The sequence below is a fragment of the Nelusetta ayraudi genome, unplaced genomic scaffold (genome assembly GCF_046127955.1).
Source record: "Nelusetta ayraudi isolate G7.1 ecotype Tasmania unplaced genomic scaffold, CSIRO-AGI_Nayr_v1 ptg000060l, whole genome shotgun sequence".
Taxonomy (NCBI): Eukaryota; Metazoa; Chordata; class Actinopteri; order Tetraodontiformes; family Monacanthidae; genus Nelusetta; species Nelusetta ayraudi.
The window spans coordinates 8,420,720-8,445,986 of record NW_027466110.1 but is presented as its reverse complement, the minus strand read 5'-3'; the positions used below and the strand labels follow the sequence as shown (position 1 = coordinate 8,445,986).

The window sequence follows — 25,267 nt, the reverse complement described above, 5'->3', positions numbered from 1 at the left end:
TCCATTTGTCAACAAGTCAACATTTCGACTTGCCAGGACATTAATAAGATTATAAGCCAGTGTCAAAAAGCTCCTTCGCAGTGTGTGTGTGTGTGTGTGTGTGTGTGTGTGTGTGTGTGTGTGTGTGTGTGTTTACGCCCATATTTGAGCTAGTGTGCGCTCATGCAAACGAAAAAGAGGGGTAAAAAAGAAAAGTAATCATGACACAATCATCTATCATCAAAAAATATCAAATAATCTCGACATAATGGCATATGCTTGGAAATGTTAGAAGTTGGCGAGCCGTCGGGATGATTGAGAAACTGTCAGAGTCTCACAAGCACTCTCGCACACAAATACACACCCAGAAAAAAGAAAGAAAGAAAGAAAGAAAGAAAAAACATAATCTCCGGGAGTCATCTATTTTTAATAACGCACACACAATATGAACTCGAGTCGCCGTGCAGAAAGCTTCCACTCCCCTCCAACCTTCATTCACTATTTTTTTTTTCAATATATTATTACTGCAGCAGCAGAGGAGGGGGAGGGGGAGGAGGAGGAGGAGGAGGAGGTGGCTGCGAGGAGTGGCGCTGCTCGCTGCTCCGCTAGAACTGGAAACGCTCCATCTCACACCCACGCAGGCGTCCACCCACCCACTCGTGCGGGAACACTTGTGTAACACCTAGCGTCTGTGCGGTGGCCTGCGCGCGCCGCCGCGCGTGTCGCTGTTCCCACGCGCGCGTCGTAGGGGACACGTTTTATTATGCGCCGTACGTGTTCAGATATGAAGACGGAAGAAAAAACACACTCCGACTGCCGAGGTCGCTCTTCTCTAATCAGACCTGCGGGGCTCTTACGAAACCTTTTCCCACCTCCCTCTTTCATTCACATCCCTCTTTTGTTTTCTCCCACGATGAATCCTTCTCCGGCACCAGATTGGCGTTTGAGGGGAACAATTACGTAACGTCACTCCGCCTCTCTGTCACTCGGATGTTTTTTCCCTGGTCATGATTGTCAGTAACTATTTGCTGAAATGTCCCGTCAATGTTTTTTCTCTTTCTTTTTCTTTTTTTTGCAACAGCCTCTTGTGCCTCACACCCAAAATATTATCCAGCTAAAATGCAAAAGATTTTAGAATATCTTCCTCATATAGTAGGTGTAGTATAGTGCAGGTTGTCCAATGACCCAAAGGCTGGCGGTTCAAATCCCACTCCATCCCAGTCTGTCGTTGTGTCCTTGGGCAAGACACTTAACCCTGAATTGCTTGCAATGGGACTGGCAGGGCCTTGCATGGCAGCAGCCACCTACTGGTGTATGTGTGTGTGAGTGAATGGGTGAATGGGAGACCATTGTAAAGTGCTTTGGGGTATTGCGACGGTGCTGGAAAGCGCTATATACTAAGTGCAGTCCATTTAGAGATACTGGACACAACCTTGCGATGTGACTGTCAGAAAAACGACAGCTTTGACAGGCCAAACACAGGTAAACTACTACTTTGTACCAACTATTTTTTAGGTAGTTCAAGGGATATAGAATTGAATGGTATATGGGATGATCACGATCACGATCTGGATGCAAATGTGGAAATACTTGTACATTGCTTGAAACTCTTCTAGGATCTAGGAGGAGGAAATCTCTCACATTAAAGCACGTCCACCTACCAAAACCTTCCACAGTCTTTCGTAACAGCTCCCAGAATCTTTGCTGTGGAAAATGTGAAAATGTCTGCCCTGGATTTCTTGCTTTATGAGTCTGTTTATCTTGGCTCAAAAATACAATCTCAGGCTTTCAGCGAGATGCTTCAGAGTGATGAGATGCAATGCCAGGCCTTGCAGGAAGCAAAGGTTCAATTAAGGGGAAACCAATCAGATTTCATCAAGCGCCTTTGATATCCCCGGGGAAATCAGTCCTGTGTCCAGTTCAGAGGCACGCTTTACCGCATCTTGCAGATTCACGGGGAAAATTAAGCCAGGAGGACTCAGAATGCGTCAGAACCAGGCAGCTTTCTGCAGCGGATGATGTGCTTGTCAAAGGATTTTCTTCCCCCACCGCACATATAAATATATTCCATATCTCCATCTCGCGCCGATATGAAAGAGTGGTAATTCAATTCTTATCCACTTCCTGAAATCTATTTGATAACCGTGGGCGCCTGGTTGATCTGTCAGCGAAATATCTTCTTCTGCCCAGGTGGCGATACATTTTCCATTTAGGTTTTTTTTTTTGTTTTGTTTTGATGCAACAGAAACTCATAAGTTAATCAAAGTTGTTGTAGTCAAAGTTAACTAAAATGAGAAAGCTGTCCAGTCTGATTATAAAATGCAGGAGATATGCTGCAACTAAGACCGAGTGATTGACAGGTAATTCTGGAAGTGATCAGTGCAATAAATTCTCTGCAGAGCTGTAACAACAAAGAACCGGTTCCTCTCGTTCCTCTTTGTTTTGCATTGATTTGTTTTTGCAGAGGTTTTTTTTTTTTTTTCCATCCCCTCTGAGATTTGTTCCCAAGCAAGAAAGATAAGAGAAGGTGTATCTGTAGAGCAGGAAGATCTGTCTTTATTTTTTTTTTTCTTCTTACAACTCTGTTCCCATTTCATTGATGGCACTTCTGATCTCGCTCACGGCTTTCAACAGGGAACATTACCTCCGCCAAAAGTTGTTCCAATGAAAAATTAAAGCTGACAACAGGGTAATTTTTAAGGCCACTGTGCGACAAGACGGCGTGTGGCAACTCCAATGACACTTGCAAATATCTCAAGATTTGACAGATGAAGCCAACACTGTTCTCATTTTTGGGGATTCTTAACAGTCCGTAAAGTTTTAGAACTTGGACCTAAACTTCTGATTGATGTCATTTGCTTATGCGTGCAGACGTGCCGGAGGAAACCAGTTCCTTCTCCACTTGCGTTGCGACTGAGGATGCTGATTGGATGGGTTCGTTATCCAGCCAGCTTTCAAAAAATAAACAAATAAATAACGATTGTTGCAGCTTCATCTTTTCCAAGATGAAGCTGCAAGATTTCACACATGATATCTTAGCGGTCCAGCTGCCCTGCTATAAAAACATTAATATTCTGTGTGGAAAAGAAAAACACGTTATATTGTCCTATTTCACCACAGATAAAAGCTGCAGCATTTAGCAAACGCGTTGTCCACGTCATCCCACCCAGACATCCCCAGAAAACCTTTCCACAAAGGTTGTTTTCTGTGTTTGTTGCAGAGCTGATGTCATTTCCAGCAGCTTTTTTCTTAATAGAGACCCCTTGAACTGTTTTGTGCGGAAGATCATCAAATTAACTTTGTACATCAACAGAGGTCAGTGCATTGAATGGTCACCACAAACAGGCAGCGCAGGCTTGGTTGGAGCCCGTCTCCTGGCTGGCACGGATACAGGACTTGGCAGGAAGGGCGAAGGGAATGAGAGGAGGAGGGGGGGGGGGGTGGAAACAACAACCTTTGAGCGGCCGCTGTCGTTGTTTGCAGATTTTTTGGCAAGCTGGAGGCGGAAGAGCGAGCCGAGTGTTTTGACCGGTGTAGCAGGGCGTACGTGGAGTTCTGCTGAGGCAAGATCTGCTCGCACAATGTCACCCACTTCCCGCCAGCCGCACCGTGCACGTCTGCCTTGTCGTCACCGCCGCGCACGTCTGCGTGACGTGCTAACAAGGCCGCGTGTTATTGGACTGACCCGTCGGTCAGAAAGGGTGCTTTTGAAATACAAATAGAGGCCGATGCGCTACACTACACCTCCGTGACCTAAGCTGCAGGATTCTAGATTCTGAAATTAGTCAACAGCTCCTGCAAATAAACTTAGAATTATCTTCCCCATGAGTCCATCAAGGGTTCAGTTAGGGGTTTCAGTCGTCCTCTTCCTCATCACACTTTCTTTTTTATTCAGGAAGTACAACATTCGCGTGGAGGACATCATGGTCAGAGATGTGCGCTACATCACTCTAAACTGCTGCTACAGGGACCTGCAGAACGTCCTGATGACGGGTCACCTCAAGACTCTGGCGCTGGTGGAGTCGGCTGGTGAGGCGTCGACCGACATTTATGTGTTTGGATAAAAAAATCATTTTAAATGACTGATTTTCCTTCTTGAATCTTGCGATAATTTGTCTTTTTATCCTATGAATCGTGTCTTATTACTACTTAATAATGCTTACATAACACACACAACATGCGCCCGTTTATGCCGGGAGCCTTCTGTCAATGTATTGATCAGTCATCAGCTCAATTAGTGCCGACACGCCTCAAACAGAGCAAAATATTGACTGTTTGATTAGGGGCGGAGTCTGTTCTGATGTTAAGAAAATAAGAGTAGAAGGCTTTTTTAAAAACAGAAGCTTTCTAAACAGGAAATGCAGGTTTCTGCAATGTGACTCGGAGGTTTTCATTTTTACGAGTCGTCTTAGATGAGCCGATTAGCAACACGTGTCCCGCTGCCTGACTGTGTTCCGGGCCAGCGATGCCGCCGGCCTGCAACATCCTCCATGGCAGCTGGAACAATCTGCAGCAGCCATGGCAACACGCTAATTGCATTGATTGATTGATTGACTGACAAACTGGCCGCGGCGCGGGCTGCTCTGACGTGGGAGAGCTCATTGAAGTGCAAATTTGGTATTCCCGCCGCCGTCTCAATTAGAGCCCAGCGCAGGGACAATTAGCCGCGGCATTTAACCAAATACATAATCAGCACGCACAGTAACAAAGGCAATTACTTAAAGCCAGCGCCCCCCCCCCCTGCTCCCCCTTCACGCCCCCTCCCCCGTCCCCAACAGACACCCAGACTAGCTAATATGCATTTGCTGCATTCTGTTCCCTTGTTATGTAACCGAGCCGGGCTCTCCGCAATGCTGTAACATGAGCGCGTGGTCTCCTGCGCTCTGCTCACTCTGCTCCTCTTCCATTTCCTTCCTCCCGTCCCGCTTCACCTCCTTGCCGCCCCCCCCCCCCACCAGAGTCGATGATCCTGTTGGGCTCCATCGAGCGCGCCCAGCTCCAGTCCCTGCTGGCCCAGCAGCTGGGCCGCCCCAGACGGCTGGAGTACATCCGGGAGCGGTCCGTGGCGGAGAAGAAGCGCCTGTCTGTCGTGTCGGACCCGGGCAGCGACATCGACAGCCAGCGCATCAGCCAGGAGGTCCGCTTCCAGGTCAGAGGTCTTCGGCGGAGGCAGTATCGGGATGCAAACGCTGACGGGGCAAAATGGAACGCTGGCTGGGGAGATGGATGGTTAATGGATTTGTTGCCTGGAGGCTAAAACAGGAGAGGCTGAGGCCAAACGTCTTCAACCGTTCAAAGCTTTTGCCGCTTTCCAAAGCACAAAACGTGAAATATTTAGTCCAACAACAGACTAACTGATGACCTCATCACTTAACAGATTAAAGGCTGGCCAAGATGATCAGCACTGTGTACTTCTGACTGAATGATTTAATAATTGCATGTGAATAATTAGCTAAAGTGTCTCTTTTGTATTCAGTTAATGAAAACACAACACTAGAGCCCCAGTGTGGCAAACGTTGTGCCACTGCATATCTGGGTATCCCAGGACTTGGATCTGCTGAGTTTTCACTTTGACAGCAGAGCTGGGATAGAACAGAGGTGAGATCAAGTGATACAAAACAGGAATTGAATGCATTCTTAATAATAGATTAGACTAAATCTCACACACTGTGCCTTTAAAGTTTAGCACAAGGAGAAAAACATCAGAGCTTTCGAAAAAAAAAAAAAAGTTGATACCAGAGGAGGCTGAAGGAAATCTTACATTAAAAAGTCACGGAAGGCGTATGTTTTGCTTCCGGGCTCGGATGAGAAAACATTCAGAGGCTTTTTGCTTCGCCTGCCTTCTTTTCTTCTTTCCTGCATTATATTTTGTTTTTCTCCCCGACTTTGAAGCCTCCGTCTCATGGCTCTGAAAAAGTGCATCCATTTGTCTAATGAGTTTGCAGGGAGAGAAAAAAGAGAGCTGCCGAGAAGGTCGGGGTTGAGTGCTGGTTCTCATTTCTCACTATGCCTTTCTCTCTCTGTGTGTGTGTGTGTGTGTGTGTGTGTGTGTGTGTGTGTGTGTGTGTGTGTGTGTGTGTGTGTGTGTGTGTGTGTGTGTGTGTGTGTGTGTGTGTGTGCGCGCAGATCTCGACCGAGGAGTCCACCTTCAGTCCAGTTCGTCCAGTTTCCCCAAAGCCCCTCAAACCTGCACTAAAGAGGCCATCTGTGGTGGAGCGACCCACCGAGATCCCCGCCAGTAAGGAAAACACACACACACTGCACTCCGCTTGTGCGCTTGTTGTGCGGCGCTCTCATCTCGACCTAGATGGTCGTGTCCCAAATCGTGCACTGCTCCATGAAATAGTCATGGAGGAGAACACACAGACACCCAGAGTGCTGCTTTACTTTTCAGATAGACACTGTAGATGGATAGATAGATAGATGGATAGATACTGTAGATAGATAGATAGATAAGAAGGAAATTCACAATTCACATCTTCCAACAGCATCCATAGATTTGAAAATACTTCGCCAATTAAAAGAAGGCTTGCAATAAAAGACTAATAACCATGTCATGCTGGTGCAAAACATGCAAGTTTCTAAGGAATTGTATTTAATTTGCCTCTTTTTCCTTCTTTCAAATTGGAAACAGACGGTGAAGACGACAGTTTGCCAGCCAAACACTCATTCGGACCTTCTGTCTTTCATTTCAGGTCCTAATGATAATTCAGGCATTGCTTTAAAGAACCTGTTCTGTGCCAGTCCAGATACCGAAGGCCTGGAGGTGAGAAAGCCTGTGTCCTCAGATACACCCAACATCAACTCTCTCACACACACACACACACACACACACACACACACACAGGCACAGTGGCTCACGTCCTGTCGTTCACACTCTCTGTACGCCCACACACACTATGCTATCTCTCACATACAGTCCTTCACACTCTGCAGTACAGTGCCACCCACGCAAACAATCACATACACAGCACACGCACACGCACACGCACACGCGCTCACAGCAGCACCTCAGCCGGCCTCAATATGAAAAACTTTTTCCACTTTGCCTCAGCCTGGCATCCCTCAGTGCTTTTTGTCTCCGAGCACTGCGGTAAAGTTTTGACTCAAGATTATTTTTTGGGGGGGGAGAGTGGGAGGTGGTTGGGTGGGTAGTTAGATGTTGATGTTAATGTTGTGTGCTTATCTCTGGTCACCTGGAAGACAAACAACAACGTGGAGAGCCCCACGTCTCCTGAACAAAGGAGGCCCTCCAAACGAGTGCGGATATCCGTCGTGGTAAGAGCCACCGATCTGGGCCACGCCCCAAATGCCTGGAAACCGCCCGGCAACAGGTTCATCAGCCAATCAGCCGACTGCCACCCCATCATTCCATTGCATCGTAGGGCTAATCCCAGAATGCCGATGGACCGCGATGGGGCGCCACGCTCAGCCGAGGCCCATCTGTGTCATCGTGCCGAATTGCGTTGATCGCCCTCGTCCTTGCACAGTCTGTAGCTCCGCCTCCTGACCCGCCCCCCTGCTGCCTGTAGTCTGCTTACATCATCTGCTCGAGCAGCGATTCATTCAGCTTTCTGTAGCCCGATTGGTCAGGTGACAACACAGCGAACACTTGAACACTGTCGCACCTCAAACTGAGGATAAAAAAAAGAGCACAGCAGGAAGTGATGGGTCGCACTGCCTCTTTAATCGCCCGTGTGAGAATTAATCAAAGCGATAGCACATTGTGACTCAGTAGTTACCAAACTTTTTACATCAGTGACCCCCTAATTGGACCTAAAGTAGACCGAGGACCCCTCAGTCTAATTAGATATTGCTCAGCCGTTGCCGTTGTGTGGTTCATAAATGGCATTTCCTTAAAAGCAGATTGATCCCCAGTTTTGTTTTGACCCCCTGAACCAGCATCAAGGAGCCCTTTGCGTTGCAATTTGCTCCAATTTAGCCTTCCAACCAACATGTTGCAACACACCGCTGTCAGTTGGGCTGTGCGCATGCAACTTCTTACGCCGTGCTGATTCATTTCCCATTTGACAACATGAGTGAGACGATGATGGTAATGGTAAAAATGTTGTTCTGTTAACAAATAAAGGAGAATATTAGGCTAATATGGTAGCGTTGCACCCGTTTAATTCACAAATTGTGGATTCAGTGTATTGTTGCACTCCTGCTATCAGTATGTGAATCCCGTTTAATGAATATTAGGCATACATTTTTTTTATTTATTTTATGGTCAAACTTTAAAGGTCTATAATGATTTTGAGCTTTTTTTTCAGCTGGTATACGCATACGACTGTCAGGACGCATCTTAAACTATAGAAACGCCCCCTCTGTTAGATGCCCTGGTGCCCTGAATAATTTAGTTTCAGCCTCATCGTTTATGTTCAAACGGATCTTTATGTTCGAATACCCAAGTGTTCTGCAAGGACGAGGCCGTTCAAGCGAGCATGCTGCGCTCTCATCATCACCCGTGTCACCCGAGGCGTCCAATCAGTGACCGCCTCGCAGGGCCGCGTTCCTGTCGTGACCCGGAAAACCCGCCGCGTTGGCTGCGATCGATGGAAGAGTCGCATAGAGGGAGAGGGAGGCGCGTGGAGGCGAGCGCGTCTCTCGATGAGCTGCGGGCGGCCGCGCGAATCACACGTTCCCGAGGTAAAATGATGATGCATGACAAATGGTAGAGAAGGTACCGGAGAAACACACACACACACACCCCCTCCGCAAGCCTCCACCTCTGGAACGGGCGACGTAGCCTGCCGTCCAATTAGCGCCGGCTACGCACGCTCCAGCGGCGCTGCGTGTCAATCAATGGAACAAGCAGCTGATAATGAATTGAGAAAAATGATTCCGCCGTACGCATGGGGGGGGGCGGGCGTCCAGCCTTGCATGACAAAATTCCCGATCGATGTCTGCCGGCGACACGCTGTCGTCCTGTGATCTTGCACTTACGCAACACGTGTCATATTTAATCACTGTCCTCTTTAAAGTCCCCAATGACTTTTTCACAATCAAAGCTCCCAGTTCAAAAAAAAAAAAAAAAATCTCCATCAGATTCCTGTGCACAATATATTTGCTTTTCCTCCCCTCCATCACATGTGATGCCATTCCATTCACTAGGAGCCACCGCCCAGCTTAAAGAGCTTCTCAGGGGTGAGCATCTCATCCACCTTTCTTCTGCACCTGCTTCTGTCGCGCCGCGCCACCAAACCACAAGGTCGCAGCCGTGCGCCTCATTTCAGAACTTGCTTACTCGTCACTCCGCGCGGGGAGAAGTTCTCCTCACACACCCGCCGCTGATTTATTGCTTATTAACCTTCCAGCATTCTGTAAATGGTGGCTTTGTTCAATCCCGAGTGCATCTTCACCTCCCGTGATTTGAGCACCGCATCGTTTTTCACACGCGGGTCATGTTTATTCATCCCAAACAGCCCAATGTTTGGAGGTTTTCCAACATAAGCCGGCTGCAAACAGACGGGCATCATCTAGATGCTGTTGGCTCTGCGAGTGAGGGCGATCGCTCAGAAACTGACTGGTCCAGGAAATTCAAAGTGCGCAAATTTGACTTTGATCCCTGATTTGGACTTTGGCTGCGGCAAAAGCAAAAACCCGTATCGATTTTGGATTCTGAAGAAGGCCAGTGTGAAAGATTTAGAGTAGAGGGAAAGCATGTTGGAAAAAAAATCATTTCTCTCATGCTGCTACTGGAGCTCAAAAAGCATATCGCAGTGAGATTGACTGGAAAGGTCAGCATGACGTTGTGTTCTGATGACTCACTGCCTTGAGAAATCACAAAACCTTGAACACGTCATCAACATTCTGCGTGACTATTGAAATATTCTGATGCAAAATTGCAATGGAACCAGCTTTTTTATGTCAGTAATATAAAGACTAAAAGCAGCGAATAATGGCTGCTCATTTTTACTATTGCTATTAACTTTGCACATATTAATCTATTGTATGTAAAAGTGACACACTTGGCCTTTGAGTATAACCTCTGAAATGGTGCTAATTATTGTCCTGCTGTAAGACTATTAGCGCTGCTATTGATTAATAACCCAGGTCGTCAAGGAGCTCCATTAGTTTGACATGGCCGTGTGACATGACACTTATTGAGTTCTGCACACAGTTTTAATCATGCACAAGCACCAAGTGGCGCCGGATCATTCTTCATTTACAGCCCCGAAGGTCTGCGCGTGACTCGGTGAGGCAAAGCTAATAAATTACACCACACAGTCTTACGATTCACTGTCAGTTTTTCCCCTTGACGAGTTTGAAAGAATCATTGTCGCCTCTAATTGCCGAATGGCGCGGACACGCCCATCGCTATTTGTCTCACGCCTCTTGAAGCTGTCTTCACAACAGCGGCAATCAGCACTGCTCACTGCAACGACAAAAAAAAAAAAAAAAAACACTCCCATAATTTGTCTCCTTTTGGTACCTTGAACACAAGCCCCTGCTGCTCAGCTGCAGAGTTTTCTCTTGTCCCGAAGGACTTTAAAAAGTTGGAAAACAGCAAGAGAGGAGGAATCATGCTGGGGACGGTTTTCTTCTCCCCCATTCGGTGGCCTCAGATGAGGACCCTGCGGCATGTCTTTCAAACAATAACAACACAATAACGCAGCATCCACAGCGTGTTCGGACTTCACAAAGACGTAAATGACGCAACATTTCTCCCGCTGCAGTAATAAGAAACCGTCATGATGTAGAAAAATGTGCCGCTTCTCCAGGTTGGAAGCTGGACTGCTCCTCATCGCAACAATACAAAGACTGAAGGGCGTGATGGGAACGCAACAACGCTCTAAAGTGTGGATCTGCTCACCCAGACTACACCTGTGGACACACCTGTGTGCAGATGCAGCAGTCAGCCAGAAATATTCACATTAGCTTTAAGGGCAGAGAACAGCGCTGAAGATTTACCTCGTTTTTCACTCACTTTGATATATATTTTTTTTTTTTCTTGCTGTACTTCCGTCAAGCTTTGGAAAGATTTAAGTTGCTCACGACTGCAAATCGCAGCTCGCCAGCGGGGCCTATTGTACTGTTGGTACCGAGACAGATGGTAGATTACAAGAGCACTGAATATGGGGAAATGTGTTAAGTGGGCCTGAGATCGTGTTCGTCATTCTGGCCCAGCAGTGAAATAATTAGTGAGGAGAGACACTGTTACACTCACTCCGTGTGTGTGTGTGTGTGTGTGTGTGTGTGTGTGTGTGTGTGTGTGTGTGTGTGTGTGTGTGTGTGTGTGTGTGTGTGTGTGTGTGTGTGTGTGTGACTGTGCTGAGCCCGTGGGCTTTTTTCCACCATCATCAGGAGTATTTATTAATGCATAAGAGTGATACTGATTACAGTGTGGCTGTAATTTCATTAGGGGTATGTGGGTCAGACTGGGAGTATGGACGGCGGCTCTCTGTATAATTATTTATTAACCATCACAGTGGGGACCTTCAAGTCACACCCCCACAGCCAGGGGGGAAATCTAGTCCTCACCACCTCTCTTTCTCTCTGCTCCTCCTCTGTGGAGCCACTGAAGCAGGACCCTCTCTGAAGCTCTCCTTCCCTTTGTGTGTTTCTGTCGCCCGTCCAGCCTCCACCTCCTCCACCTCCCTCCATTTCCAATTCCTTCCTCTCGCTCCTTCTTGGGTTGTAAAATATTAATGTGGGGTAAATGACATCAATCGTCTGTTTCTCAGAAACGGTGCCGCCCAGTCTCTCCTGGGTGCCCCACCCCCCTCTGCTCATTAATTTCACACACACACACACACACACACACACACACACCTTCTCGCGTCTTCATAATGCCTCCTTCCTTTATTTATGATTGCTTGTGGGCTTGTTTTTTTTTTTTAGCACCTCAACTCAGTTTTTCCTTTATTTTTTATTTCGCTGTCCTCTTTCTTTTTGCCACTTATGTTCTCCTCTTTTTTTCACCGGTAAAGATCTAACTATGGGAGCTCCCACCAACCAAAGTGATTAACTTGGGTTGAACTCTTTAAAGAAAAAACACATCAGTCGGCTTGTCACGTCAACAACCTCCCCAATTTGCCTTCCACACTTTATTTTGAAGAGCTCCAGTGCATCAGACACACCTCCAGAGACAACATGGCCCCAGGGGCAAAAACAAGTTGTGTCTCTATCCTAAATTAACTGTTACAGGAAAAATGGAATGAGTTGTTCTAGGGCTTACCAGCAGAAAGGACCAGTTATCGAAGTACTTTGTTTCATTTGTCAAGCTATTAAACCCAGAGTGTCTGAGTTTGGGTGTTAAGATTGATGTCAAGAGGCAACAATGAAGTATTTTTTTTCATTGAGATGAGAACCATGAACTCTTGATGAGGCAATTAAAAAGAAACCTTTTTAACGCTTTCAAGAAGAAAGCACGATGCACCATCAGTGGGTTGAAAACATGAAGATGATGGAAGTTGGGATTTATTGACTGACTGTTTCAAGTTGTAAACTATATAATACTAATGTATTAGAATAATATTAATTACAATGATTTCGACCATCCTGCATAGTCACTTTTCACATATCTCGGAAGTCTGTTCAGTTTAGTAAACTGAACTTTTGAAACATTTGTGAACAGCTGTTGGAATCTAATTTATTCTGATAAAATGAACTGAAGAGGGTCCAGGGATTGGTTGATCAGGGTTTTTTGGGGTTTTTTTTGTGCAATATCTATATGGCAAGATAAACCTTATTAAACGAAGGTGTTCTTTTTTTCCATTTATAAGGGTCGAGTGTTTCCACTTGAGGCACAGTTTAAATGGAAGCAAGTTTTAAGTTGCAGAACAAAGGCTGACTCCATTAAATTTGTCCTTCAGGTGACAGATAGGGCTGTAACTCAGGAAACAGGACGGAGTTTTCATTCCCTGAATAATTTCAGACAAGAGAGATAAAAAAAAAAAAAAAAAACACGCAGATGTTGAACTTAACAAGTTAGTGTGATTGTTAATTTCAACATCTGTGGTTTGTTTTTTTTCATTGGGATCGATTTGGTTTCAATATCAGATCCCATTTTTAACCCTTTCCAAATTTTTCAATTTTCCTGGATAGCTTGTCTTGAAGAATCCAACTTCCCCCAAAATATCTCAGGCTGTAGATGGTGTTCAATGTTTCCGAGGTGCAGCGACCGACCTCCCAACAATAACGGCTGTCACCGCCGCAGCCACAGAGCAGATTTCCCAGATTAACGAGCCACTTCGCAAAGATTCTCCCAGAGCTTTGTGTTACTGCTTCTCATTACCGCCGCTGCTTTTTACGGCAATAGTTTGAACAAAGTCATTATTGGAGTTACTTCACAGTGGTGCTAAAGTCCCTGCAGTCTAATCGAATATACAGATTAGGCATGAAGAAAACTTTGGAGGGGGGAGCCGAGTGGGCAGCCGCAGCATGGAAATCAGCTGCTAATTGTACTTTTGTGATAAATAATGTTGTTGCAGTGGTTTTAATGACCATCCTAAGGCAAAAACATCTGATCTCATGTTTTTAGTTTTTTAACCTGATTCAGCAGATGGATCTTCTCCAAGCTTCTTCATCTTTTGCATCCACCTGGTAAACAGCGTGCAGAAAATGTTTGGAGAAGGGAGGGAAGGTCACCCTTAGAGGATTTTTGTTCCACTGAGTCCTTTATTATGACCAGCTGCAGGTGTTTATCAGAACTAAAACGAAAAACTGTATTGACCACAAAGAAAAGTGGCTCTGTGACAGCATCCACAGCTTATAGTAGCTTCTTCTTCCTCAACTTCCTCTTCTTCCTCTTCTTCTTCTTCTTCTTCTTCTTCTTCTTCTTTTTCTTCTTCCACCTTCCACCTCTTTGTTTGTAAAGGACTTGTGAAATCCATTTAAATGTTAAGACTGATTAGAAACAAACTGTCATTGGAAGTTTGCAAGATGGATGAGCTTCAAAGTTGAAAAGTTAACAATGACAACAGGAATTGAAACATAAATAAAGAGACCTGGACAAAATGTAGGTTTCCAACTTATATTTGTGTTCAGGTGACAACATAGTGATAAATTACAGTCTGACAGTCATTTATGGCTCGAGGAGATAAACTCCAACTGACTGATTGTTTCATGCAATGGTCTCATCAGACTGTTTTGAGATTGCTTGTATTTTGAATATCAACATGAGCCTCATTCTGCAAAAGAAAAATACTTAGAATGTTTGCTTATTGGCATACATGGCTTGTCTGATGGTAATGACCTGATATTCCCTTGTCTCATTCTTTAAAATGTTGACTCTTCATTCATCTTGCCTCAGAAAGAGCGTGATAATGTGTCTGAAATGCAGGCAGGCATTCAGGCAGAATCCTTCTGTTTTCCATTTCTTCCCAGATGCTATTTTTAAATACCTTGGACAGCGCAATAAAATGCTATTTAGTCAAGATAATGACACCTGTCTGGAGTCGCAGCGTCGCACTTTGGATTTTTAATGGGATATTGACTGAAGCGTCGCCGAGGGCAGCGATCTTTTTTAGATTTCACTTCTGTTGATCTAAAAGTCCTGCTGGCCGTGCGAGAAGAAGCCCGGCGTCACTGATAAATATGGATTCATGGCCGTCACATCGGCCCGTCTGAATATTAGATGGGTTTTTACATCTCGCTCCATAGTAGTGGATATTTTCCCAAACTCCTTAAAGTCATATTCTGATGCCTCGCCACTTACAAAAACACACCCAGTCTAAAAACTAAAGGTGAAACTGAAGACAAGTCATCCTCAGTTCAAATCATCCTGCTTATTATTTGCAAGTTTAAAAAAAAATTTACAGTAATTTATTATTAATGACTTTCAATGACTAAAACCATACTAAGCTCCTGCTTAGTGTCACCCTGCACTAGACTAGACTTGCTCTGTTTAGCTCTTTAACACATGTGGGCTGCAGGTCCGGCCTTGGACGGCTGCCATTGATTGAACGATCGTCTCTCCGGGTGGAGGCAGAGACGGATGGCTGCAGGGAGGAAGAGGAGTAGGATGAGGCTGGAGGAGCAGAGGGCAATCTTTGTCTGTTCTCAGAAAGAGCGCCGCCAGCAGCGGCCGCTCGCTGTCGGCGCTCTGCAGCCCCTCGTCAGCTCGCGCTCAAATCTCATTTCAACGTGCCCACGCAGTTTGGTCCGACGCGGCCGTCTGTCAGTGGTGCGCAGGCTGCGAGAACTTTCCCCCCTTCACACACACACACACCCAAACACACACACACACACACACACACACACACACACTCCTGTCAGAGCTGCGTATCCAGAAGTGATGATTTGCTTCCCTAATAGAGCAACTAATCTTCCTGAAAGCAGCTATTTAACATGCACACACACTCCCCCACCCTGTCTGTCTGCAAAATAAAAACATCCTGCAAACACCAAAGTGAATTGATCTCCCCCTACTCCTCCTCCTCCTCCCCTGTCGTTTACCTCACACACCGGCGACATCAGTTCATCTCGGCGACATTCAGAGCGCCCTTGTGACAAACACAACCATCAGTGAGACAGCAGAGATCAAGCGCCGCTGGTGCTTCTGTGTGTGTGTGTGTGTGTGTGTGTGTGTGTGTGTGTGTGTGTGTGTGTGTGTGTGTGTGTGTGTGTGTGTGTGTGTGTGTGTGTGTGTGTGTGTTTGTCTTGTCTCATCAACTCCAGGCACGTCTGGCCTCCGCTTGCATAATGCTACAGTAGGGCAGCTCTTTCAAAGGCCCCCGCAGCATCAGTTGCCAGGGTTACCGACAGGTCGGCCACCGCCGTGATGAGGATAAATGGGCGCCGGGCTCCCATCAGCCCCTGGGTCACAATCAGTCTGCCTCGCTCGCACACTTCCACACACACACACACACACACACACACAGTCTTTCCCCTTTGGTTCAATCCCTGTGTGAGTAAATACCTGTACAGCAGCACATGACTAAACACCTTGAAAAATCGCATTTCACAGCCCATCGAACACACACACACACACACACACACACACACACACACACACACACACGCTCTGCAGCAACCGCAGGTGCATTATTCCCGTCACTCAGGGTTCTCTGTGAGAGTGCAGGGGTTGCTGGTTCGACTCCTCCGTCGCCGTCCTGACCGTCGGCTCTCGCGCTTCATCCATCACCGCCCTCGCCGCTCATTAAACGCACTGTAGTCGCTCCTTTAGTCGCCCATTCCATTTCTGTCCATCTGTTCCGAGACGGGGGCGGGTGGAGAGGTGGGAGGGGGGGCGCCGTGTGGCACCTGTGAGCATTTGTGCGATCTGCCGTCTCAGCCATCTGCACACAGCAAAGTGTCGACACCGTTGTTTACCTGCACTGTTGTTTTTTTTTCGCTGCTCCTTGTTGTGTTTGTCTGCATCTGGTTCCATCCAACAGTGTTTGTGTCTCGCGCTTCGTGCGTCCGCGTTGCGTACTCACCGCTTCTGCTTCTCGTTCCGCAGGACGACGGCGACGTGGAGGACGACATGACGATTAGAGAGGTGAGACGCCCGCACACATCTGAGCCTCTGGAGAATGATTTGTTCACTCACTCACTCACTCACTCACTCACTCACTCACTCACTCACTGACCTCCATCCAAACTCCACTTAACACTGTAATTAAACCACAGCACAACTTCCTCTTAATCCCATATAATAGTATTGCAATAATACAGGTACAATTTGATAGGGTGCTTGAATGGACTGAAAAACGTCTACAGTGACCTTTGCAGTACAAACTGATGCTTCAACTATACATGAGCCTGAACCTGTCAGAGAACCTAATGTGCAGGTGACCATCATAGAGGCTTATTTTTCTGTCATATGTCGAAGCCTTTGCGACACAGACGGCTTTTCAGATTCCTCAATATACTCAGACTGGCCCGCAGTCTTATATTTTTGGATTTGATATCATTCATAATTCATCCATCAACAGCACCTCTCATTTCCTCTCTGTCAGCTGCACATTCCTCACACTTCCTGTCTACATTTCCCCCCCAGACCGCCTCACTGTTCACCCCTCGTACATCTGCAGCGTCTCGCTCAGCCGCCTCTACCTCATTGTAGCTCACCTCTTTTCCTTTTTTCCCTGCTTTTTTTTTTTTTTTCAACCATCCTTCATTTTCAAGTCCTGGGTGACTTTGAAAGTCATTCAGTGACGGCGGAAGGCGATGGGAAGACGTGATGTCTTTCTGATTGTTGCCCGCCATCAGACGCCATCCAAGGCCCAACACGTCCACAGTGTGTCAGTTTGTTTTTTGACAGACCAAAACAAACCTTTTATGTAAAGTTATGCCAGAGTAATTTGCCCTGACTGTAAAAAGTCACAATTTTAATTAACTTTTAATTGACCAGTCAATTCTACACGGTCAGCAAAGCCCTCTGTTTTGTTCACTCTCGTCTTTTTCATCTCATCACTGAACTCCATCCGTCCTTGCGTGGGTTCATTTATCTATTTATTTTCTGCAGATTGCAGAGTGGGAGGAGATGCAGCTCGACGAGCAGGTCAACTTCAACAACTGCAAGATCGACCCCGCCCCCTTCCAGCTGGTGGAACGCACATCGCTACACAAGGTCTGATTGCAAAATGTTCACATTTAAATGCCTTAAATTGCAGATGGAAACTCTGTTGTCTTGATTATTCAACGCATCGTCTGCGCGGTTGAGTCGTTTTGTCGCAAAGACGTGTGGAAGTTGAACAGACGAGGGTCGAGAACGCAGCCTTGAGGAGCTCCGTCTCTGTTGCAACGATGACATTCATCATTCTCAACATGAAATCAAATCACTTTTTGTTGCTAGTTGACAACTTTTAGCATTGCTGATGGGCCTCACCTGTCAGGTAAAACAACAGCACTTGTTAGAAATTACTACAATTCATCATCCTATATTCTGGAGGCTTCTGTTTGATTGTGGAAAACCCGCTATGGACAAAAGCAGCCATGAAAATGCAGCACGCTGCCTTCACCCCAAGGGCAGCTGGGAAAATTATCCAGTATCCAACCCGTTCTTTTTTAACTAATGTGGAAAGAACAGATAAACGGATGTGAGCCAAACATTTATAATAGGTTTTCCTTGCTCTTATTTCATAATATGTTCAGCAAAGCCGCCGGTCCTCTAGTAGCAGGAAGGAAAACTGAAAGTCTGGAGCCCCATGTCCATTTCTTATAGTGGCACAGTGGCACACTCTGGCGCCCTGCCCCCCCCCCCCACACACACACACACACACACACACACACACTGAGGAACAGGGGGAGTCTGATTCTGGCTGTGGCTGCACCTAATGCTCCATTCATTATTCTACCTCTCTATCTCTCTTTCTCTCGTCCCATTCTTTCACTTCCTTCCCCCCTCTCTCTCCTTCTCTCCTTTCCTCCCTCACCCACTCGTCCCCCCCCCCCCCCCCCCCCCCCACTGCACACCTCTGGGCTCTGTGTGAATACTCTTTAAACATTTAAGAGTGGGATCCTGCACCAATCCATCTTGCCCCACCCACCCCTCACCCCCTCCCCACCCCACCCCCCACCCCCACCCCCCCACCCCCCGCGCTCCAGTGCACACTGCCAAAAGCCAATACCACGCACAATCTCCCTCAGCATATTAAACACCGCCCGCCGCCACTTCCGCTGCTGTATTCAGAACTGTGTGTGTGACTGTGTGTGTCGAAGTGAAACTATTCTTCCTTAAGCCAAGCCCCGCTCAGCCCCTGTTTGCCCCAAAATCTTTCCCTGCTTTTCTTTCTCTGTTTCTTCCTGCTCCACTTTTTATTACATTGATTTCGAATCAGTGTGCACTTTGAAATATGACTTATTCTAGATCAGCTGTTATCATGTAATGTACATATCCCGCCATACTTTTAGGTGTTCATCAAAAAGGACGGCTTTGTGAAGGTCATCCAGTGCAGCTCAATACCTTGTGGGTTGAAGTTATTTAATCCCTCAGAAAAAAGAGGATTCTTTGAACCACCTGAGGATTTTGAATCCTTAGTCATTTCAAATTTGATGATAGTTACATCAAAGTAGTGTTGAGCACTTGTCTGAGCTTAGTAACGTGTAATCAGAGTACCATTTCTAAACTATTTAAAAAAAAAAATCAACTAATAAATGTTCAGTTGTTTGAAATCCGGCATTGAATGGTATTACACAAGTAAAAAAGACAGTTTCGTTATTTAGTTAAGTGTGATAAATGAGAAACAGGAGGTAAAAACTAAGTATCCAATATAACTGAGGGACAGGAATGTTGGTGCAGCCGGTGTCTGTTCAGAAGGGCGTCAACTCTGGCATTCTGACTGCGCCGACTCTCTATTGACTCCACGGTTCCGTTTGCAGCACCTTTAATAAGTGGATGAGAGCCGAGATAGATGTGGATGTGCTGAACCGGAGGTGAGCTGACTCTGTCCCCAGCAGAGCTATTATGTGGTCCGGTAGGGGGGGGGAACTCTCTGACAGATTACATTACAAGTGGCCCCGGCTTAAAACCCTTTACAATCTTTTTCTTGGCACTGCTTCCCTTTGCTTGGCACACTGGGATCAATTTCAGACGTCCCAAAAGCCCATTTTGGCTAATGACCAGCCAACACACAAAAAAAGTCCGGTTGGCTTCAGACCTCCAACCTTCATCATTCACAACTGACCTCTTGCTTTTTCTTTCCCCCCCCCCCTGTTTGCTCCAAGTGTCACATCGTCGTCCTCCTGCACAGTAACTCTAGAAGTGGAGATGAGTTAAAATGAAACTTTAATGACCCTTGTGGCTAAACTGAGTTCCTGCATCAGCAGCTGTGGTGCTAATAATAATACGACGCTAATGAGGAGGAACAAAACAGGGTCATGCGAAAAACCTGGTGACCGGAAAATTAAGTTGGGCGTTAATGTAACCTCTTCGGCGCGCTCGTTTTTTTGGGGTCGTGAGGAAAATTGAATTTTACTCTCCTCCATCAGCAAGCGCCGATAAAAACCACGGCGCGTTAAAAGTTTACTGGTCAAGTCGTATTCAAGAGGGAAATATCTGAAATTCACCTTCACCCTCCCAGTTAATGATGATGTAACGATGTTGGCCATGAAAATTAACTCCGGTTCTATATTTAGAAAGCCGCTCTTGACGTGCGTGCCCTTTTTTTATACGAGACAATCTGCACGCTTTGGCTGCCTCAGCCCAGCGTTTGACCTCCTCTGTGGAGCAGCTGGGCCAGGTTAATGTGTGGGAGCTGCCATTAGTCTAGATGTGAGTCGTTGATAAAAAAAAAAAATAAAAAAAAATCCCTTTACTGACACTACAAGCCAACACAGGTGCCGAGCAGCTGAAGTTACTCAACGAGACGAATTACAAATAGCTTGCTGGTAATTTTAGACAGACTCGACAGTTTTCCGAAGGTTTTCATGATATTGGTATTGTTTGGATATTATATTTCAAAGTCAGTGTCAAAGCCACCTTATTTGTCTCCCTCATTGTGGAAGGTGGAAAGTTTCTGTACGGGGACGTGGAGACAAAACAGAGAACTATGAAATTGCACAATTTCAAAACGTTAAACCCGCATCCAAACTTTTGACTTTGTTGTGTAGAAAATCTCATTTTGAGGCCCAACTTCTCCCAAAGTTAGCAATTCCCATTTGAACCCTAAACATTATGAGAAACTCAATGAATCCGTTCTTGTAATTGTTGGATAATTGAATTCGCTGGTGCGTCTCTCTGAAGCCGACCTAATAATCGCGGCGGTGAGCGGGAGCCCAGCGTGATGCGACTTGCGTTTATTTCCACCGTTCCGCTGCCGTATTTACCCATTAAATCCTAAACCCTCCGCTTTCCATCTTTCCCGCAGACCCACACCATCTTCTCCCTGCTGGGCCTGGACCACGCCTACGTCACCAGCATCGGCCGCCTCATCGGCGTCGTCTCCCTCAAAGAGGTAAATCTGATTTTTAACGTTCCTCTTCTTTTCATCTCTGTCGCTGGGAAACGCCGCACTTCCACAGCGCTGACGCGGAGTGAGCGCGTTTTGTTTGCTCCGTCGCCGAGCCGCCGCAGTTTAAAAGTCACGTCTGTCACCGCTGGCGCGCTGGCAGCGCATCCGCAGCCTCTCGCAGCGGTAGAAGTCCTTGTCAGTCGCGCCGTCATTGTGCTGCGCGCTCGTACGCAGAGACATTTCAGTCGGCGATAATGGTTCCTCCTCCCTCCACCTGTTAGCCGCCATGACAGACAAAAGGCTGCTTAATATTGCCGTCTCTGTCCATTGTCTTTCCGTCTCTTCTCCTCTCCCTCCTCTCTCCATCTCGCCTTCCGCACAAATAACAAAAGAGAAGGGGAGGGAGGCGGGGGGGAAAAAAAACTCCCTCGCTCTTTGTGAATTGGTCCGGGAAGTGGTGAGAGGATTGTTGCTAAGTGCGCTGCCTCTCTTGCCCGTCCCTGACATTTAGGCTTTTTTTGTTCTGCCTTCTACCAGCAGTCAAAAAAAAAAAAAAAAAAAAAAAACAGAGCGGAAGCAGATAAAGCTGAGCCTCTCTCCCAGTCTGCTGTCTGTCACACAGATGTTCTATCTACCCGGTCCAAGCCCAAGAAAGGAATCGCAGGGTTGTTAGTGTGCAGGCGCTCCGATGAAATATTGGAGTGTGACCTTTTTTTTTTTTTTATTGGCCAGGCGGTGTAACTGCAGTGTTCAAATCCTTCGCAACATCGGCCAAATAAGAGGATTGGGTCAGAGCCTTTCACTAAGACAGCAGGGCGAGAAACACAAGTGGAAAATGTTGTTGAAATGTGTGGAAAACACGTTTTTGAGGCCTCCCGTTTGGTCGCGAAGGACGTGCAGGGAGGCGGTTTGTTTTGGTCGAGCATTGCTGTTGAAATTTAAATCGATATTGGATTTTGCATGTGTGCAGGCGGCTTCGCTGTCTTCCATATTCAGGTTGAAGCAAAACTTGTTTGGGTTCATATAAAAAGGTTCGCTGTTCTATCCGGAGGGAGAGAATTTTATTTTTTTTTGATAAATTTTAATATTGGCCTGCGACTCCTTCCAAGTTTTACATTTTGGTCCCACTGTGTATTTGAGTTTGACGGCGGTGGTCTAGCTTGTAGCTGCTTTTAGCAAAACTCCCAGTGCACACAGGAAGTGGTGCAGAGGCTCAGCAATGAGCTTCACGCTGCATCTAAAAAGTGAGAAGTTTATGTCACTCAGCGGCTTTCAAGTACGCAGGAAAATCATTTTTTAGACGCTAAGTGGTCGTAAAAGTATTTAGCAACACACTTAACAAGCCTTATGAGCCTCATGCCCCACTGATTTGTACATACTTTGTTCCTAAAGGGTTTTTCTTTTAACCAGTTTCAGTCTCATTCTTCACTCTGATAGGCTCTGACAGTCTCTTCCACCCTTTCTGTCACACAAGCAGGACTTTTATGAACATTAAAAGCGGCGTGTTCCCTCTTGGCACCATTCTCAGTAAACCCGCCACTGGACTTTTTTTTTATAATCCATTTTCATTCCTGTTGCCGACGGGAGGCACACAGAGTAATAAGTGCTCTGCTGGTTTTCCGTCTCTCTTTCCTCTCGTCCGGTGCCGCTCTGTAAAACCATTCAGCGAATGGCAGCGAACGTGGCTCCCGACTCGCTTCCCGCTGCACGCCGGCCCCTGACCGTGAGCCTTACCTCCATTACATTTCGGAAAAGAGATCCCAGTGCAAAATAGAAAACGGCCATGGTGCCCATACATCAGATTGTAAACTACTGGCATGATTTTTAGCAGCGTAGAACAAGGCCAGCGCTGTGTCGGGGGTTAGCAGTTCCATTTCCCAGGAGGTCGGCGCAGCCGCAGCCGCAGTGTTGCCCAGCATAACAAGTGGAGAAAAAGACACAACTGATACACATATAGTGTGATATAATCCCTTCGCAGCTTTATCCGCCATCCCAAAAGCAGCGCAAGCAGCGCTTTGTCCTCGTCATTCAGTATTTTCACACCTTGACGTTTTTTTACGCTAACGCATTTTTTAGTGGTGTTTGGATCTCTTCCCAGCAAGTTAGCCAAGGTTTCACGCCTCCTTCTTCTTCTTCTTCTTCGTCTTTCAGCTTCGCAAGGCCATCGAGGGCTCGGTGACAGTGAAGGGCGTGAAGGTGCGCCCCCCACTGGCCAGCTTCAGGGACAGCGGCACCAGCAGCAGCGAGAACGAGGCCACCGAGCTCCACAAGCTGTGGGATCGCCACAACATGACGCTGCCTCGCGACCACACTCCCTCCGAGTCCGACGAGAAGTCCCAGTGAGAGGACGTCGAGGAGGACGAGGGAGAGGAGCAGCTGGAGGAGGAGGAGGAGGAAGAAGACGCCGGCATTGACATATTTTATCTCCCCCCCAAAGCCACAAACATGCAAAAATCCTCAGGGCTTAGCATCAATATTTAATTCTGGAAAAGTTCTACTGCTCTGCCAGCCTCTTCGCAGCTCCTCCTCCTCCTCCACTCTTCGTCGTGAGCTCGCCTTCCTCTCCTCCATCTCGCACTGTTGCTTCTCCAAGAGGGGGCGCCGGACACTCCACGAAGAGCGGGGTACTTTGCCTGTGCCCTGCTCTCCATTTACACCTGGGAACCAACAGCAGAGTGAATGTGGACTTGGGTTGGGTCGGGCTGTTTGGGTGGGTGGGGCACATGTTGGTCCAACACTTTCAACATGTGACAGGAAATGGGTTCGTACCTTAAAAGAAGGGATTTTTTTTTTCTTTCATGTCTTTGTTTTTTTTTTTTTAATTACTAGACTTAGTTTAACTTCTTATGAGTTGGGATCAACGTTTGGACCTGCAGGCGTTCAGGAACCAATTGTGTGAAAGGAAAAAAAAACAAAAAAAAAACAAAAAAGTAGGTAGCAAACACCTGTGGAGCACATTTCACTCCTTCACTCCATTGATTTTACTTTCCCCCCCAGTCAGTTCTGGGTCCAACTGGAATCTTTCCCCGGCGCCATTTCCCGTTTAGGTTACTTGAATTTGTCTCGTTGCGACGCTAGAAAAAGGACGGATGCCTTACTTTTCTTTTCCCTTGCTTCCATTCTCTCTCCCCCCCCCCCCCCCGCCCCCCCCCCCAAATCGCACACTTCCGTTTGCGCACTGAAGAGCGGCACGCAGTCCATGCAGTCCTCTGATCTCAACAAGGGGAGGCGCTGTCCTCAGTCCTGCACTGCCGTTTTGCACTCGTTCAGTTTTGTTTTTAAAACTGCCTCTTTTTCCTGTTTTTAAATACTTTTTTTTCCCCGCGGCAAATTGCGAACAGACAATATTTCATCGGAAACCTCGCGATGGCGCACCCACTCCTCGGTGTGCGCACGCTCGCTCACCCTCAAAATACGACCGACGCAGAAGTGTGCGATTCGGGTCGCACCCCTTAAGTCTCCTCACCCTTGCACTGAGAGTCTATGCAAGCAGACAGCAGGGGGCGGCACCTGTAGCACTCCCTGTCACGCGCCTCTCTCACTCCGCCTCCACGGCCTTATGTCACAGAGGGCGCGCACGGGAAAACGTGCACAAACAAGGCGGCGTCGATGCGCTTTGAGAGGTGTTCTTATTCTCTCTCTCTCTCTCTCTCTCTCTCTCTCTCTCTCTCTCCCCCTCTCTCTCCCTCTCTCTCCATCACCGCCTATCTAAATATAGCCCTTAATAACGGTTCCAGAGATGGAGAGGGCAGGAAGTGAGGGGGCGACGATGAGCAGGGAGCAAATGGATGGCTGAAAGAGTGAAGACATCATTACCTCACCAGCTGCTCCGGCTCCTCTAATCAATCTGCTTCACCATCAGCGAGAGGCCGGCTGGGAATCATTACCTACACTGCAGCCGCCGGGGCTTTGGCATCGCTCTGCGGGGCCGCTGCTGCCACCCTGGTATTTCTGAAAATTAAAAAAAAAAAAAAAAAACAAATCCTCAAATTCCATTTTCCGCAAGCAAGCTGACGTCATCGTTGAGAATCCGTTTTCCCATTTGCACGTTGAAATGGATGATTTTTTTTTTTTTTTTTCCGAAGTAGAAAATCAGAGCGGTTTTGTTTCTGCCTCTGCCTGGGGTTGCCTGAGAGGGGGCGGGGCTCTGAGCTCCAGCCTGATCTCATTGGTCTGGCTTGATTTCCATTACGACCAATCAGAAATCTTCCCACGTTTACACATGGGAAGGTCTGCAGCTCACGGTTGAGTGCCGTCTTTCAGCTTCACTCGTGTCGCTAACAGTCGGTAGCAACGTTAGCGGACACATTGCATATACATACACATAGCTATAACACTGCACTCATCGCAATCCACTGACTAATGCTGCTGTACCAAGACTGAAACCCAACCAACAGCCTCGGGAATCAAGTTGATCAGTAGTAGATTTATTCTAGTTCGAGCCA

General features: G+C 46.9%; 1 protein-coding gene across 1 annotated transcript in view; it reads left to right on the top strand.

Moving 5' to 3' along the window:
* The window catches only part of LOC142897514 (chloride channel protein 2-like), a 30,581-nt gene extending 5,776 nt beyond the window's left edge, over positions 1-24,805 (top strand). The window contains exons 4-13 of the mRNA XM_076039914.1: positions 3,875-4,008; positions 4,938-5,128; positions 6,106-6,217; positions 6,675-6,745; positions 7,183-7,257; positions 9,094-9,126; positions 16,388-16,426; positions 17,396-17,500; positions 20,739-20,825; positions 22,974-24,805. Of these exons, the coding sequence (XP_075896029.1) occupies positions 3,875-4,008; positions 4,938-5,128; positions 6,106-6,217; positions 6,675-6,745; positions 7,183-7,257; positions 9,094-9,126; positions 16,388-16,426; positions 17,396-17,500; positions 20,739-20,825; positions 22,974-23,165 (1,039 nt within the window). The 3' untranslated portion in view covers positions 23,166-24,805. The remainder of the gene's footprint in view (positions 1-3,874; positions 4,009-4,937; positions 5,129-6,105; positions 6,218-6,674; positions 6,746-7,182; positions 7,258-9,093; positions 9,127-16,387; positions 16,427-17,395; positions 17,501-20,738; positions 20,826-22,973) is intronic.
* Positions 24,806-25,267: the final 462 nt, after the last annotated feature.